Here is an 18,807-nt window from a genome sequence, read left to right as displayed (position 1 = left end):
GCATTTTAAAAGCTGGGAAGTAGGGGCTTAGAAGTCAGAAATATTTTGAGAGCCAGTGTCTAGAACGCAGGGCTTGGAGTTTTGCAGGAGTTGGGGAAGGACGAGTGTACGGCACTGTTTCTCTATTCTAAAACCAACATGGCGGCTTGCCATGTGCTTTGTGTAACCTTGCGGCACAGCAAGACCTGTGCTTGCTGGTGGGAAGGCTGTCTCGGCCTTGTCCGAAACTCTGGCGGGCACGTGGCATGGCTATCGAAGTCTGCACAGCTGAAACCCTCCTCTGCCAGGCAGCCTCTCAAAGCAGGCATTCCACGGGAGATTTAAACCTTGCCCGTGGGGCTGGAGAGATGGCTCAGTGGTTAGAGCAGCTTCCAGAGGTCCTGAGTTCAATTCCCAGCAACCACATGGTGGCTCTACAACCTTCTATAATGAGATCTGCTTTCCTCTTCTGGTGTGCAGACATACGTGAAGACAGAACACTCATATGCCTAAAGTGGTGGTTGAGTGGTGGTGGTTAGGGGGAAGATGGGATAGGTGGTTAGGGATAGGCTAGGTGGTTAGGGATAAGATAGGTGGTTTGTCTCAATCAACAAAAGATCCCTTAAACACACACACACACACACACACACCTCCTTGACTCTGAGGTATTACTTATACAGTATCTTAATATCTTTGGGGACACACTGCAAGTTATGTGGATCATTTTCCTCCCCCAAACAATACAGATCTTGACTTTTTTCCATCACTATCTAGCATGTGAATATCACTTCCAAGTTGTGGAGTGACATTTGCTTAAAAGTACCTGGTTATTTTTGAAAGTATTTTTTACTTTTATTTACACGTGCACATGCAAGCTCAAAGGCCAGCTTCACCCTTGATTTTTCTGATGCCAGTAAGTTCCAGATCATATTCTGATTCTCCACTTCCCAAATAGTAAAACTATCGGTTGGAACCCAGGCAGGCACCTGTCTGTCTCTGGATTCCTACACCCGCTTCCTGGGACCACTCCCCACTACCCCATGCAGACATGGAGCCCAAAGCTTTCAGCGGCATCACAGACTAAGCAATGGGCGAGGGGGCCTTGGGGTAATGATGTCTCCCCGACATACTTCTGCTCCCGCAATTGCCCTGCTTGCTGCGGGGAGCGCCCCACGCTGGCGCTTGAGTTGGCTTCCTGGGAAATGCTGGCAGGTTATATGCTATCTTGTCAAGTTATAGACAGTGCTGGGGGTCAACCCTAAGGCTCTGTGTTTGCTCAGCAAGCACTCTACCAAATGAGCTACATCCCAAGCTTGATTTTTAAAAATTACTCTTTGTGTGTGTGTGTGTGTGTGTGTGTACACATGCTTGCTTTAATCCCAGCACTCAGGAGGCAGAGGCAGGCAGAGCTCTGAGTTTGAGGCCAACCTGATCTACAGAATGAGTTCCAGGACAGCCAGGGCTACATAGAAAAACCCTTTCTCTCAAAAAAAAAAAAAAAAAAAAAAAACTAAAAAATAAATTAATAACAATATTCTTGTGTATGAATGTTGGAGTTTAGAGTAACATACCTTTTTAAAAAGTTTTGCTGAGACATTTTAAACTACAGAGTTAGTCTAAACTCCTAAACTCCAGTTTTATAAAGTGAGAATAGGACTTGAGGAAGGCTTTCGAAAGGCCAGTGGTACTAAGGCCCCTTTGGTGAACATGTCCTGTGTGAGCAAACCCAGGACATCAGCCAACAGCAGCACTCCTCAGGGCCACTTATTCCCTGCCCAGGCCTGATGGAGGGAACTCAGGTGCTTGAGAGATGACTCAGGAATACATGCCACACTTTTCTGGCATAGACTTTCCTGGTGAAACAGTTCCAGCCAACCCATTACCCGCTTTGTGAACTTACCATGGGTTCATGGACCCAAGAAGCACCCATGTAGCCGAGGTTTTTCATGGAGACAGCTATCTGAACAAGAACTGAAGACAGCGGGCACAATCCAGGAGAGGCTGTGGCCACTGTAAATCTTCAGGTCTGAAGTGGAGGGGCTGCCCCTACCTCATACGCTGGCATTCCACAGGGTGCTGTCTGCGGCTTCTCAGAAAATGGAGTTGTTTTGCAGTGTATGGGATCAAACCAAGGGCCTTAGCTATGCCAGTCCTGTGTTCTACCTCCAAGCCACAGCCTAAGTCCCGCCCGTGTCCCTTTTGAGATGGTTATATTACCCAAGTTGAGCCCTAATTCTTAAACTCAAATGACTCTCCAGCCTCAGCCTCCCACGTAGCTGAGCCTCACACAACGCTCAACAAGAGTACTTTTTTAAGCCAGATGTGGTGCCACATGCCTCTAATCTCAGCACTCAGGAAGCAGGGCAGGAGAATCTCTCTGAGTTCAGAGGGTAGCCTGGCCTGCAGAGCAAATTCCAAGACACTCAGGACTACAAAGAAAAACCCTGTCTTGAAAAAAAGCAAAACAAAATATAAAATAGCTTTTAACACCTACAATTAGGGTTCCCAGTTACTCATCAAAGCTGGCCTCCTGTCTACTGGCCAGGTACCAGCAGGACGAGGCATCATGCAAGAGTTTCAGGGAGACTCTCTCAGATGCTCAAAAATAAGTGCAAGCTGGGACCAAAATGAGACTTGCTCTTCATTTCCCCATTGAGTGGACTTAATTCAGGTCTTTAAGAAAACAACTTAGCTAGGCATGGTGGCTCCCAATACTTGGGAGGCTGAGGCTAGAGGATTAAAAGTTCAAGGCCAGCCTTTGCTGAGTAGTGGTCAAGTATGTGGGTTCCTCTTGACCATCTCTGTCATGCTTAGGCAGACAAACCCCAAAGTCTCTGGGGTGTCTCTTCCAGCACACTTCTTGATAGAGCTCTTACTGTAGATAACACCCATCTGGCAGGGTGGGGTCTTACAGCCTGAGCATGGCGATAGCTTCTCAGGGTCCAGGTGACCATTCTTACTGTACTTATTAGACTCCACCATGGGCAGTGGCTGTCAGAGACGCTCTGCCCCCTGCCCTGCACATGTTGCTGGCTGCCTTGTGCCTCATCATGTTTTTCTGGTGATGTTCCCCAGTAGATAGAGAGGCTAGTTGGGCCTCTGTGGTCTCCACTGCAGTCACTCAAGGGGAAGCTGAGAGCTTTAAAGCTCAAGGGGAAATAGTCATTTGGAAACAGCTCTTGAATCTTTTTAGGGAAAGGTCCTGTCTCAGACTGAAGCGGGTTTTTCTGTGGGTTTTTTCTGGACACAAAGTATATCTTTTAGAAGGTGAGTTGCGGGCTGCCTTAGGTGGGCGGAGCTTTCTGGCCAGGAGGTCTGGTCGTCACAGCAACAGCCAGGGCTAGAAGGATGAAGTTTGTAGAAGGCAAATCTCATGGAACAGGCTACCTTAGACTTCCAGGTGTGGCCACATCATGTGGCCGGGGACACATGATGACATCATAAATTGCTAGGTAACCCCGAAGCAGGTTTTGTTTCAAAATACTAACACCTAAGCCTTTCAAAGTTCAAAGAAGCTTTACTGATGTGCCTGGAAAAGAGTGTGTCCCCTAGAGCCCCAAGCGCGTGAGCAATCCAGAGCTGTTTAGACCAGCCTGGGTCTGGCCAGACAAGCCTGGAGTCTCAGACCATTGCTGGGCCTGCTGTCAGCAGTGCCTGCAGCTGCCTCAATGGCTCCAACTAGAGAGGAGTTGAAGGCTCCTCGGTGAGAAAAAAACAGAATGTTTGTTTTTAGAGACAAATTTTCTCTGTGTAGACCTGGCTGTCCTGTACTTGCTTTATAGACCAAGCTGGCCTTGAATTCATAGAGGTCTGTCTTCCTTGCCTTCCCAAGTGCTAGATTACAGGGTGCCTGGATTACACTATGCCTGGTTTCCTACTGTGTATCTTCTGTCTGTAGTGGAACTCAATTCCTGCCCTCAAAGACTTCTAAAGCCAGCAGGAAAGGCAGCCAACATCTACACACATGCACACTATTGTGGCAAGAATGTTTAGAGTTGGGTGGCAAGGCCAGAAAGAGAAAGACCCAGGAAACTTACTCAGGACAACTAGGCCACCCGAGGACAAGTATGATTTGCTTAGAGAAGTAGTTCTCCACATGTGGGTCGAGACCTCTGACAAACCTCTTTTGAAAAATATTTACATTATGATTCATAAGGTAGCAAAATTAAAGTTATGAAGTAGCAACTAAATAATATTGTGGTTGGGGTCTCCATAACAATGAGGGCTGTAGTGAAGGGTGGAAGCGTTAGGAGGCCGAGAACCCCTGCTCGTGAGAATGGAGCATTTTAGGAAAGCTGTCATTGGAGCTAAAAGAAGTGCTTTGCTTATGTTGCAACGCTCCTTGCTCAGGAATTACCGACTGTCCAAATTACAGCTGTGCCAATGTTAACAAGGAACAGGCAGTCCTACCTGGCCTTTGGCTGAATGGGGGGTGGGGACTTCGTTTCTACCTGGCCCATAGCCTCACTTTTTCTGCTCATTGTTTTCTACCACCACATTGGGCAAATGGTACTCAGCAGAGGAAAGTTCAAGTTCTAGTTCATGGTAGGACTTGAACCCAGATCCTTATATGCTTTAGTCACTTAGCTGTATCCCAGCTATTATCAGGTGTTTCTGGGAAAGCACAGACATTGAGGGAAAGTGACAGAGGATCACCTTCATATTCATGATATTCCCGCCTCTGCCTCTCAAGGCATTACAGATGTCAGGCATAAACTTTTTTTTTTTTAACTATAGACCAAGATTCTGAAATGTCAGCTCAGTTGCCATCTCAAGGTTAGCCACATGGAAATTAGACATTCTGACACTCTGCCCACTGGAACAACAATCCTGGGCAGCTCCCACCTGGGCTTCCCCAGTCCCCTACTCTGCCAAGGCTAGACTGTCCTACCTTACTACCTTCTAGAGCAGCAGCTATTAGCCTGTGAGTCACCACCCCTTTGCACGTGTGTGTGTGTGTGTGTGTGTGTGTGTGTGTGTGTGTCAAACCAGCCACCCCTCTGCGGGGTGTCAAACCAGCCTTTTACAGGGGTCACACATGACATATTTTGCTACATTCTGATTCATAACAATAGCAAAATTGCAATTACAAAGTGGCAAGGAAATAATTTTATGGTTAGGGGTTGCCACAACCTGGGGAACTGAATTAAAGGGTTGCAGCATTAGGAAGGGGATCTAACACCCTCACACAGACATGCAGGCAAAACACCAATGCACATAAAATGAAAATAAACCACTAAGAAACATCTATACTATAAATATGGTACCCATTTGAAAAATGACACTGAGCTGGCCCATGTCGGTAACCCCGGCACTCAGAAGTAGAGGCAGGAGGTTTAGAAGTCCAGCTATTTAGTGAGTTGGATGCCAACTTGGGTTATGTGAGATCCTCTCTCAAAACAACAAAGTCATATTACACTGAGGTTGGTGTAGGGGAAGGGCATAGTTTGAGGGTTTTTTTTCTTCTTTCTGCTCAACATCTCCACTCACTTCATGAGATTTCTACCAGCATGAAGCTATTGATTGTCCTCATCTCTGCTTTAACTGGGGACAAATTTTTGTTTAAGAGCTATTTCCCCAAAGAGAAACGTCTGTTAGTTAACAATCAACTGTGAAGGACCATTGGGGTCTGTAACCAAAGCCATGGCTTTCCTCATTATTCTGCAGCTAAATAGTCCTTTGAGAGCTATATTAGGTCTTCAGAGCAAACTGTTTATGGAAAATGGGGAGGAAATTATGAGAGCTTTCTCCTACTAAGCATTTATGAGCAAGATAAATTTAGAATGTTAAAAAAAATGTTAACACACCATAAAAAAGACATCACTGTATGCTTCGTCAAGAAATCTTGACCAAAATGAACAGAGCTAATGAACAAGTTATAAATTAAGGTTCTCTCTGGCTGCTTTAGACTGAGAGAGGCTGGATTTTGGAGAAGGCAACAGTATTTAGCCTAAAATACCAAAATTTATAGCCAGTATTTTCTTGGTAACAAATTAACTACAGAAGAATGAAATGTTAAAGTTACCTGGCTCCACAGCAGCTCTGGATCATTTTAGTTATTGATCTGTGGTTGTTAATGTAAACATTCCATAAACAAAAACCTAAACAAACAAACAAACCTCACTGGCAATCCAGCCTAACTCTCAGCTACTGTGAACCTCAGGCTGATTTCCGAGGCCACAGGATAAAGTGTTCATTCAAATGCCGGCACAAATCTTTCATCCTGTTGGTTTCCGAAAAGGAAGCCTTTGGCTATCTTCAAACATAGGAAAAGACAAACATAATTTGGGTACACTGAACTCAATATGCTGTAAGAAATGTTGACAATGGTAAGAGGGCACATCTACTGATCTGACTCATACCAGGACCTGGGCAAATGCTTCAGGAGAAAATGGTCTCCATCAGCATGAGCCAAATTGAACTGTTGGACCCACTAGTACTGAATTATGTCAATAACATCACACATACACTATGGGAGAAGTTATTACTTCCTTCAGGGTTCATGTAAGGAAAATCGCCTTTTCTATAAACAGCAGTGTTTAGATTTGTAGGCAGGTAGTTTGCTTCTGGAATTCATGCTAAAATAAAATTCTTTCATTTTACAGAAGGCAGTAAAATGCAATAGAGGCATTTCAAAGTTGACCGGTCATTTTGAAAAAATGGCGTTATTTTTAGAGAAAGACAAAACAAGTGATGTTTGAAACTTGCCGAATAGATTCTGTAGCACTCATTTTGTTTTGTTGTGTTTTTTTTTTTTTCACTTGTTTTTAAACTCAATTTTATTTGGGGTTCCTTAAAGCCTCTCCCTTCCAATCCCCCAACCCTAGGTAGGAGAGAAGTTAGATGGGAGAGGAGGCATAGACTCCTTTACTTCTTCCAGCTGTTTAGGGTCAATGGGTTGTTTGGGGGCTATACCAGTCTCCGTCAACAGCAAACGTAGCAAGCAGTCTCCTTCATCTCCTCCAACCTGCTATATCACAAAGAATCTCTCCAAACTTCCACCTGTCAATCTCTGGTCTCTCCAAACTGTCACATGCCACACATCACACTTTTTAATTTTTTTATTTTTTTATATTAATTACAGTTTATTCACTTTGTATCCATGCTGTAGCTCCCTACCTCATTTCCTTCCAATCCCACTGTCCTTCCCTCATCTCCTCCCATGTCCCTCTCCAAGTCCACTGACAGGGCTGGTCCTCCTCCATCTGACTCTAGCCTATCAGGTCTCATCAGGACTGGCTGCATTGTCTTCCTCTGTGGCCTGGTAAGGCTGATCCCTCATCAGGGGGAGGTGATCAAAGAGCCATTCACTGAGTTCATGTCAGAGACAGTACCTGTTCCCCTTACTAGGAAACTCACTTGGACACTAAACTGCCATGTGCAGGGGTTCTAGGTTATCTCCATGCATGGTCCTTGGCTGGGCTATCAGTCTCAGAAAAGACCCCTGGGCCCAGATTTCTTGGTTCTGTTGCTCTCCTTATGGAGCTCCTGTCCCCTCCAGGTCTTTCTATCTCCCCCTTTTTTCATAAGATTCCCTGCACTCTGCCCAAAGTTTAGCTATGAGTCTCATCATCTGCTTTGATACCCTGCTGGGTAGAGTCTTTCAGAGGTCCTCTGTGGTAGGCTCCTGTCCTGTTCACTGTGGATATTGAATTATGCTGTCATGTTGCAAAAACACCTTAACAATCAAAAGTACTTAAAAGCCTTTTACAATGGTGGTTGTGTCATTATGGAGTCATTGTTATGCAAGTAAATACTGTACAGAAAAGGGTATGTTCACATCTAGAGTGAAGGAACAAGGGAAATGCATAACTGGGTGGGGCTGGTTTGTAAGAAGTGATGTTCAGTTTCCTCTGGTTGGTCCAGGATTGCGTGGAGTAACTAGAATTTCAAACTTCTCAAGTATTTTCATCCTTCTCACCTTTCGAGAACTACTCCACCTGTCTCTTTGTCTCTCCTCAGGCTCTCCTATTTATATCCCTCAGAGCCCCTAGTCTCCGTGCTGCCTCAGGCAAGACCTGCGGGCATTATCAACTGGCAAAGACCACACCCCATAGGAGTCAATTATCAGCTGTGGACAAACTAAAGCTCAAACTAAAATCCCACACTTGGGATTAAAACAAAAACATGTTTACATAACTGAGTTTTTAAATAAACCAAAAATTTCATTACAAGATTCTTCTACAGATTAGACATAGCTAAAGGTAAAGCAGCAAATCAGAAAGTAACTTTAAGAACTTAGGCAGAGCACAGCACAGGGAGAAAATGCAAGTAAGAAGATAAAGAATGTGGAGGGAAAGGGAGCTCATTCAGCATGTTTTAAAGGAGTCCCCAAGGAGATGACAGAGCATAAGGAGGAGAGGTGAAATTAGAAAACACAGAATAAGATACCAAATCTCAGTTGTTAAAGCCACACAAGTTTCAGCTGGAGAGAAATCCTACTGAAGGCTTCAAGCCTCAGAACAGATCTTAAAACCACCCAATGATTTTAAATGGGCAGTCACTTACAGAGATTGCTGAGACAGGGCAGCAATACCACAGGAGACAATGTGCGTCTCCAAATGAGGAAAACACTGTTGCCAACCTATTATTGCACATCCAGCAACACAGTACTTTCAAGAAAGAAAAGCAAAATAATCACAGCAGCAAAGGATAAATAGAAGCTAAGGATATAATGACCAATGATTTTCACTGAAAGAATTCCTAAAAGATATGATTGAGGTTCATGAAAATGCTCTTAGAATGTCAGCCTAGATTACAAGCAGCAGCAGTTGGTGACATGCTAGTCAGTAAATCTTAAGTAATGTTCCTGGACCAAAAAGGAATGTGGTCACATTATGGACAAATAAAATTCTGGAAGATGTTAGTAAAAAGTTGGAGGGCAGCACCCGGCACTGGCTTATGCGTGTGTCTCCGTGCTGCTTGAAAGCAAAGCTCAACTACTGAAGGAGCTTCTTGTATGCACATTACATTTTTCTTTTAAATTTATTTTACGATTTTTAGTGGGTGTCTGTATAAGTGCCAGAAGAGGCCAGAGGAGGGCATCAGATCTTCCTGGAGCTGTAGCGACAGGTGGGTGTTAAGACTCGCACCCAGGTCCTTTTCACGAGCAGTACCCTAATCACTGAGCCATTTCTCCAGTCTCACACACTTTGTTTTCTAGATTTACTAAAAGGATAGCGACAGGAGAAGAATGGAAAGAGGAAATCTTAATCCAAGTGAAAATAAATGGTGAGGAAAGAAAAAAAAAAGAAAAAGAAACAACAGCTGTCAAGGCATAGATGATGGAACAATCAGAAAGTACATTAGATGAATAAAGACTGATCATCTGAGGTTGAAAGATACTTAGTAAACATAAGAAAGACAACTATTTATAAGGATAATAGAGAAAGGTGAAAGACTGAAGAATGGAAAAATAGCTCAAGAATGGAAAATATACAAACAAAAAAATAAACACTTGATTTTACTAAATACAAGATCAAGTACAAAATCTACTCAGTGGAAATGTTTACTCATGCAAACCCAAATGTCCTTAGCTAGACAAGAGGTCATAGCAACTTAAAACTCAATAAAACAAATCAATAAAAAACACCAGCAGAAGAAAAGTACTATGTTGTGCATGGCTCCAGGGACTGACCTAGCAGGGTCATTGTTATAGACAGCTAGACAAGGAGGCAGGGTTAGTGCATCTCAGGAGGAGCATCTCTGTAGGGCAGCAGTCTTCAGGCTGGAAGCATGGGGGGTGTGGAGGGAGGAAGGTACAGTGGTGATTTTCTTTCTTTTTTTAATTTTTATTATTACATTTTATTAACCCTGTATCCCAGCTGTATCCCGTTCCGTCATTCCCTCCCTCATCTCCTCCCTGCCCCTTTCCAAGTCCACTGATAGGGGAGGACCTCCTCCCCTTTCATCTGACCCTGTTTTATCGAGTATATTCAGGACTGGCTGCAAAGTACTCCTCTGTGGCCTAGCAGGGCTGCTCCTCCCTTGGGGGGTGGGGAGGTCAAAGAGCCTGCCATTGAGTTCATGTCAGAAATAGTCCCTGTTCCCCTTACTAAGGTACCCACTTGGTTACTGAGCTACCATGGGCTACATCTGAGCAGAGGTTCTCGGTTATATCCATACATGGTCCTTGGTTGGATAAACAGTATCATATAAGACCCCTGTGTGCAGATATCTTTGGGCCTTGTAGAGCTCCTATCCTCTCCATATCATACTAACTCCCCCTTCTTTCATATGATTCCCTGCATTCTGCCCAAGGTTTGGTTGTGAGTCTTAGTATCTGCTTTGATACACTGCTAGGTAGAGTCTTTCAGAGGCCCTTTGTGGTAGGCTCCTGTCCTGTTACTTGTTTTCTCCTATGTCCAATGCCCAACCCATTTGTCTTTCTAAGTGAGGACTGATCATCTTACCCCAGGTCTTCTTTCTTGTTTATCTTAAGTGTATAGATTTCATTATCTTATAAGTCTATATAAGTGAGTATATACCATGTGTGTCTTTCTCCTTCTGGGATACCTCACTCAGAATGATCTTTTCTAGATCCCACCATTTGCCTGCAAATTTCATGATTTCCTTGTTTTTGATTGCTGAGTAGTGTTCCATTGTGTAAAAATACCACAATTTCTGTATCTAGTCCTCCGTTGTTTCCAGGTTCTGGCTATTACAAATAAAACTGCTACAAACATGGTTGAGCAAATGTCCTTGTTGTATACTTGAGCAACTTTTAGTGGTCATTTTCTGCACACTGTTTACATACACACTCAGACCCAAGGGTGGCTCTACCATCCCTTAGAGCCACCTGGAGAAGGCTCTGCAGCCTCATGAGGAGGAGGCACATTACAGTCCTTGACATGGCTGTACCAGCATCCAATAGGACTTCAAGTGCCTCCTACAGCAAAGAATGGGAGACAGTCACCATCATGGCAGCAGCCTTGCTCATTGACCGTGTCTGTTGCTGTAAAGGAAGAGTGCAATGTCTTTCAAACACAGTACAATACTTACTTTTGACTGGCCACTAACCCCAACCAATGGCCAAGAATTAGGAAAATGCAGACTACATATTCTACCATAAAGAATTTAGGGCCTTAGTGCGCTGTCCTCAGAGTCATTGCCTTGAGCCTTGCATTTGAGAAGTTCCAGGAACTTTGTATAACCACTGTCAGAAGCTGTGTGTTTTCAGCACCTTTGTAAGTGATGGCTGCCACCAGGAAGAAACTGATCATTGCTGGTGATGGAGCTTGTGGTTAAGAACTGCTTGCTCATAGTCTTCAGTAAGGACCAATTTCAGAGGTGTATGTGCCCACAGTGTTTGACAACTATGTGGCAGACACTGAAATGGATGGAAAGCAGGCAGAGTTGGCTTTGTGGGACACAGCTGGACAGGAAGATTATGATCACTTGAGGCCTCTCTCCTATCTAGACACTGACGTTATACTGATGTGTTTCTCCATTGACAGCCCTGATAGTTTAGAAAACATCCCAGAAAAGTGTACTCCAGAAGTTAAGCATTTCTGTCCAAATGTGCCCATCATCCTGGTTGGGAACAAGAAGGATCTTCAGAATGATGAGCACACAAGATGGGAGTTAGCAAAAATGAAGCAGGAGCCAGTAAAACCTGAAGAAGGCAGAGATGTGGCAAACAGGATTGTCACTTTGGGTACATGGAATGTTCAGCCAAGACCGAAGATGGAGTGAGAATATTTGCCCATGGCTACAAAGAGAAAACCTGTCTCAATAAACAAATGAATGAATGAATGCATGCATGCATGCATGAATGAAAAACCTTGTGTTACCCAATATTATAGTTTGGGTATGGTTTGAGAATAAAGCAAAAGGTGGTTTTGACAGTTAATAATATACTGACATTTACTTTTTCTGTGTAAACTACACAAAAAGTGTGTTTTCTTCAGACTTTTACTGATAGCATAACATCCAGCTTGGCATGGTGACAAACACACTTAGTCTCAGCACTTGAGAGTCGGATGGATCTCTGTGAAGTCCATACCAGCCTCGTTTACATAGAAAGTTCCACCACAGCCAGAGCTACAGAGTAAGAAATCAAGCCAGATGTATTGGCAGAGGCCTTTAATCCCAACACTTGGTGACGCAGAGGCAGGCGGATCTTTGTGAGTTTGAGGCTAGCCTGGACTACAGAATGAGTCTAGGACAGCCAGAACTACACAGAGAAACCCTGCATCAAAACAAACAAACAACAACAAAACCAAAAAACCAACCAAACAACAACAACAACAACAACAACAACAAAACAGTAAGAAAATGACATTACTGATGGCTACTCACAGCATGGCCTCCACTGCGTTGTCTGAGGCTGCACCTGCCTGAACAGTGTCTGTAATATGGCTGTGTGAAATCATTTGCATCCAGAATATGTATTCCGTTATAAACTGCTTCCTTTCTTCTTTTGTAAAGGGAAGGTATTCCCTGTGATAATGTTGAATATTTATTTATTTTTTTTGTGTAGATACAGGAATTTTATTTTGTGATGCAGGAGATTTTTAAAAATTTATTTAGCTTTATTATATGTGCACTGGTATTCTGTCTGCATGTATAAAGAAAAGTGTTTCAGATCTGGCAGCTCTGAGACGCTCTGGCTCCAGTAACCTGTGAGGCCATGGAATCCTACGCCACGCTGGGACATGCTGTTGTCACTGTTTATATGAGGAGCTAACTCAGAAGTGACACAGTCTAACACGCTACATATCTGGGAAGTGTTGTCCTGGAAGAACTTTGAAGAGCTCAAAAGCCTTCACTTAGTATCCTCCATGAGCCTTTACTTAGCCCTCCCCCGACCAGCCTATATTTTCTTAATCCTCAAGAACCGGCGAGCAACGTAAACTTCTGAAGCTACAGTTACTAAGTCCGGCCTCTGCCCAGAAGTCTGGCTTCTGTAAGCATTCCCAAGATCACTCCTCACCGCAGGCACACAGAGGAAACCTACAGCAACTGTGCAAACAGAGGCTAGTTTTTAAAAGGTTACATAATGTGTAATACTTTAACCCAGAGTAAGCTCCCAGCAGTGCCAAGTTCACCAAAACAATTTTATTTCCAGTGTTTAATTGGGTATGCACACAGGCATGACACAGGTTTGGATTTAAGTCCTCATGCAGAATTATGTTCTTCTCAGTAAAAGCCAGTTCCATCCAGGATCCACTATCTACACACCTATGTTACAACATTTATATCAAATCTGGTATCTGAAGAAAAGATACACATAGAATATGTTCATTTAAGTTATTACGTATTTTACAGAAAGATTAAAAATTCAAGTCACACAAAACTCAAAAACTGTATTAAAAGTTTGAATAGAAAACTCAGATCCACCTGGAATGACTAAAGAATGGAAGTTCTGTACCCACCTGTGTTAAAACTGGTAAATGTAATGGAATTTGTTACTGATAAAACGCATTCATTTATGCAATGTAAGTTATCTAATTTCAACAATATGGCACCCTAAAAATCAAATATACTTTTATCATGAGGCACTTTTGTTAGTGAGGAACCAAAAGAACAATTTTGCTGCATGAGCCTGCAATTTTCTTCAGTAATTTGGAGAATACACTATGTAGTAAGTTGCAACAAACACACTGCTTATTTGTATACAACTATCTGATATACTTTTAAATATATGTGTGTTCTTCTGGCTGTAGTAATGCACTGTAAAACTATTTCACAGTGCAAAATGGTGAATCCAGCCCAAACCAAGGCTGCATAATAACAACTCTGGTACAAGAAGAATATTTACAGAGTCACTGGACTGTGGAACAGTAGCTTTTTCTTGCTAGAGGGGATAGAGCCAGCTTAAAGGTGGGAAGGAGGCTCTGCTTCAGTGCCAGGGCTTTCAGACAGTTTGTGAGTATGGATGTTGGCGGCAGAACTAGCATTTTGGCTCATGTTCTGGAAGCTTTCTCCATTTATTTGGTCAGATGACTGTGATGGTATGGAAAGAGGGGTCCCACTGGTTGGAGCCAAGGTGCTGGCAGCACCCCTGGCTTCAGGCTGCTTAGGCAGCGGTATATGGGTGCTGGTGAGTGTTCCCAGCGCACAGGGGCTCTCTGCCTGGGGTTCGTGGCCTTCGCCTCGGCTCAGGTCTGAGGCGCTGGTGCGGATGCGCTCCCTGGCGAGCCAGTCTGAGATGGAGAGGTCCTGGGCTGAACATTTGGGTTTTAACCGATTCACAGCTGAAAGTTCAGGCTCTTTATCCACACCCTGCTCATGCGCTTTCCAGAAACTCAGGATGCTGATTTCAGTAGCATCTCTGTGGCCTCCAAGCGTGTGCCTGCGTTTGATGTTTTTCCTTTTTGCTGTCTCGGCAGTGGGCTTTTGATTCCCAACTCCGAACATGTCGTCTGCGGGTGCCCTGGGTCTCAGTTTTAAACGATCTGCTATTTTTGTTTTCCACGTGGCCTCCTGCTTTTCGGATTCACTTCTGCTGGGTGTCAGGAGGCTCCCTGTCGACTTGCCTTTCTTCATGACGTCAAACACCTTGGCCAAGGCAGGCGTTTCTTTCTCAGTCCTGGCGTCTCCGGGGCTCCCACTGTCTGACTTGAAGCGTGCAGACTTCTTCCTGGACAGCGTGTCGCATTCGATCAGCCTGTGGGAGCTGAACTGCTGCCTGCGGCTCTCTAAGCTTGGTGTGAGGCTTCCCTCAGTGCAGCTGGCTTCACTGCCTTCAGAGTTTCTGCGGCTCACCCTGGCAACCTCCTGTACCTTCCCTCGGAAGAGCCGGTCTGAAGTCAGGGCGGTGGGGAACACCGGGAACTCACTCTCGCTGTCCGTCTCCACCGGCCGCCCTTCACTCACCAGCTCACTCCTCTCATCATCAGCCTCATCCCCCTTGCTCTCGGCCACTGACTGCACCTCAGGGCTCAGGCGGCTGGAGTCTAAGCTGGTCAAGTAGGTAGCGGATGATGTAGTAGAATAATCCGAAGTGATGGTGCTGGCGTTGGTCAAAAACTCACTGTGCTTGGTTTCTGGACTGGTGGATTTTTTAGTCCAGGCCCTTGCCAGTGAAGCCTGGGAAGATGTGCTAAGCAGGGTGCCTGAGTCGGACCCTGTCTCTTCGCAGTGGGGCTTCTGTGTCACAAATGATCTGGGGCTCTCCTTCAGCATGGCTAGGCGGTAGCTGAGTGTTGGTGACCTGTTGTGCTTGAAGCTGTGTGGTGGGGACGGTTCTTCAGATGGCATCTTCTCCTTTGCTGTACCCGTGTCTTTCTTGGTGTTGCTTTCTTTGGCCATGACAACCCTCTGCTTTCTGCCTGGTGCCTCCTTTTCTCTTTTGGATTCTTCTTTAACCTCACTTTGACTCTGTTCCATATTCTCCTTCTTAAAAAACACACTGTCCAGCTCGTCTTCGGAGCTGCTGGGCTGGGCTTTCTCTTTTGGTTTTTTCCTCTTGCGGCTAGCAGCTGCGAAGATGGAGGATACAAGCAGTTCCCTGCTATACTGATCCTTCCCCGATCCCCAAGAGCCCTAGGAAACAAGCAGAAAAATAAGGCTATGAACACTGTCCGGAGCTGGCTTGTCCCCAGATAGTCCTTAAAGAACTCAAGTCTACCAAAGCTCCAGATGCAACCACAGCACAGCGTATTTTTTAATATTCCCCTCTGAACTTGTTATCAATGCCAGCTTCTCATTGGGCCATGAGTCCCATTTCTCGCCATCACGATAGAGCCATCTCTCAAAAAATGGCTCTCCATGCTTAGGGATATTGAGGTTTCCCAATTCTTATGCGTCCCTATTGGTTTTCTCCATATCCACAGTGCTCAACTATTCCCATTTCCTTTATCTGGTCTATAAGAAGAAGAAATAAGCAGTATTCTGCCAGGCGTGGTACTGCACACTACTCCCGAGGCTGCCAGGAAGAGGGCAAGTTCTAAGCTACCCAACTACACGAGATCCTGTCTCAGACATTCCAAAGGGAAAAAGAAGGTAAACACCATCCTGAGCTAGTTTACTATTCAGACATGACTAGGACTGTTTGACTGAATTCAGTTTTCTAATTGTGGTCAACACATGGTATGAGTGCCTGGGATATTCATTCAGCTAAAGGGAGTCTGGCGCTCCATTACCTCACCAAGACTGGATCTTCAGGGATTTGCCCTGGGAAATCAGGTTAATAAAGATTTCATTCATCTCATGTAATAGCAAAAGTGGAGAGTTCAAATGATGTAAGGTTACTCAAGAGGCTGTAAATCCTTGCCACAAACCACTGTGGTACGTAGTCTCTGCAGGAGTCACTTGCTATCGACTGGAAGTTCTTAATGACAGTGTGTTCACAATGTCTGTCTGCTAAGTGAGTGGTCAGTGAGCAGGTGAATAAGTCCTTGTTTTAGAACACAATTTTGAGTAAAGAGAATCAAGCAGAAGGCATGTGGAGTCATAGATTAGAAAACATCTTTTGAGTGAGATATCCCAGAAGCAGAAAGACACACATGGTATATACTCACGTATAAGTGGGTACTAGAACTCTAAGATAGGATAAACATACTAAAATCTGTACACCTAAAGAAGATAAACAAGAGAGAGGACCCGGGGTAAAATGATCAATCCTCACTTAGAAAGACAAATGGGATGGACACTGGAAATAGGACAGGAGCCTACCACAGAGGACCCCTGAAAGACTCTACCTAGCAGTGTATCAAAACAGATGCTGTGACTCATAACCAAACCTTGGGCAGAGTGCAGGGAATCATATGAAAGAAGGGGGAGTTAGTACGACCTAGAGAGGACAGGAGCTCCACAAGGACCAAATATATCTGGGCCCAGGGGTCTTTTCTGAGACTGTTTCTCCAACCAAGGACTATGAACGGATATAACGTAGAACCCCTGCCCAGATATAGGCCATCGCAGCTCAGTATCCAAGTGGGTTGCCTAGTTAGGGGAACAGGGACTGTCTCAGACATGAACTCAATGACTGGCTCTTTGATTCCCCCGCCACCCCCCAAGGAAGGAGCAGCCTTGCTAGGCCACAGAAGAGGACATTGTAGCCAGCCCTGAAGAGATCTGATAAGCTAGGATCAGATGGAAGGGGAGGAGGACCTCCCCCATCAGTGGACTTAGAGAGGGGCAGGAAAGAGATGAGGGAGAGAGGGTGGGATTGTGAGGGGATGAGGGAGGGGGCTGCAGTTGGGATACAAGGTAAATAAACTGTAATTAATATTAAAAAATAATAAAGAAAAAAAGAAAAAAAAAAAGGAAAATATCTTTCTCTATTACAAAAAGCAATCTTCAATAGGCTAAAGTGCTAAGCTCAGGTCTCCGAAAGGCTGCTGTCATAGTAACTCTAGTCAGCAGGACTGTGCTGTCAGGCATCATCACAGTTTCTAAACCAGCCGGTACTTCCTCCTTACACTGCAGGGACCATGGCTGAAGCTGCCTGGGCAGGAAACTGGGCTCGTCTCCAGCCTGCTCTGCAGTACACAGAGCAGGGATGAGCACGCTTTTTACACCTCAATTTTGTTGTTCATGGAAGAAGCACCTACTGATACCATCCCTACAGTTCTCTAATTCACACAGGTGGGGAACATGACTGCTTTTCTAACTGTCAGAAATGGTTAGATATGAGTATTTCCTACGTTACAGGATAGTGTGACCTGAGTGACATGAAGGGTGTACACCTCGTGTGTAGCACAAACTGTGTGAGATGAGCACTAGGGAAGGGTGCTAATTAATTAGCTTAGCTGTGAACCTCATAGAGCGCAGAGCTGCCTGAAGAAGTCTCAGCTGAGGGGTTGCGCGTGTGTGGAAACTGTGATTGCTGGGTTGCAAGGGCTCAGACATCACGACACCACCGACTTGAGGCAAGTGGCCCTGGCTGTAAAAAAAGCCAGCTAAGCATGAGCCCTGGAGTGACCCTGCAAGCGACGTTCTTTTGTGCTTCCTGTTCCTGTTCCTGTCCTGACAACCCTCAACGATGGACTGTGACCTGAAAGTATAGGGTAAGATAAACACTTTCTTCCCCTAAGTTAGTTTTGGTCACGACACTTGTTATAGCAATAAAAGGACGTCCTAAGAGGTGACACCGTAGATAAAATCACCCACCTGAGCTCAATCCCTATGACATGGTAGAGAGAAACGACCCAGGACACTGTCCTCTACCTCTACATGTGCACTATAGCATGAAGGCACACGTACCACCCTACACACATAAATGATTGTAAAAATCTTTTTTTTTTTTTTTAAGGCCTTGGAACTATCATTCTAGCAATGTTTCTATGCATGGAGAGAGATCCTTTTTAAAATTTATCCCGCATTCCTCATAGATATACCCATAACTGTCTTTTTTTCTTTTTTTTTTTTTCTAATAACTCATTGAGTCCCATTTGTTCTGGAAGACTTTTTTATTTTCTTTTTTTTGTTTTTCAAGACAGGGTTTCTCTGTGTAGTCCTGGCTGTCCTGGAGCTAACTCTGTAGACCAGGCTGGCCTCACACTCAGAGACCCACCTGCCTCCTGAGTGCTAAGATGACAGGCGGGCGCCATGACTGGCCATTTGGAAGGCTCTTTTTTTAAATTTGCGTTTAAATTTGTATTTTATATGTGTTTTGAGACAGAGTCTCACTATGTAGCAATGCCTGGCTTGAAACTGGTTATCCTCCTGCCTCAGGCCCATGCCATTATTCCAGCTTATATGTAGCTTCTTTTTCCCAAATTTGACAATGTAAATAAACCACTGCTGTCTGTATCATGTTAAACTCTTCCCACAATTATACTCTTCCAACTCACAGTCTTTTATTTTCCAGCCTTCTACTCCAAATTAACTTCTGCAGATACTGGGCTTTACTGTTCTGGCTCCAGGATGGATACACTT

The 18,807-nt window shown here is 44.5% G+C and overlaps 1 protein-coding gene and 1 pseudogene across 17 annotated transcripts in view; one reads left to right on the top strand and one right to left on the bottom strand.

Annotated features, from left to right (window-relative positions):
- The first annotated feature begins 11,110 nt into the window (after positions 1-11,110).
- LOC110558167 (transforming protein RhoA-like) lies at positions 11,111-11,927 on the top strand (annotated as a pseudogene).
- A 1,091-nt stretch (positions 11,928-13,018) lies between these two features.
- The window catches only part of Arhgap21 (Rho GTPase activating protein 21), a 125,992-nt gene continuing 120,203 nt past the window's right edge, over positions 13,019-18,807 (bottom strand). For all 17 annotated transcript variants that reach the window (XM_060372344.1, XM_060372349.1, XM_060372353.1 and 14 more), the window contains one exon: positions 13,019-15,468. In XM_060372344.1, coding sequence (XP_060228327.1) covers positions 13,798-15,468 — 1,671 coding nt within the window. In that variant the 3' untranslated portion in view covers positions 13,019-13,797. The remainder of the gene's footprint in view (positions 15,469-18,807) is intronic.

Source organism: Meriones unguiculatus, chromosome 19 (genome assembly GCF_030254825.1).
Source record: "Meriones unguiculatus strain TT.TT164.6M chromosome 19, Bangor_MerUng_6.1, whole genome shotgun sequence".
NCBI classification, from domain to species: Eukaryota; Metazoa; Chordata; class Mammalia; order Rodentia; family Muridae; genus Meriones; species Meriones unguiculatus.
This window is presented reverse-complemented; position numbering and strand designations above follow the sequence as displayed.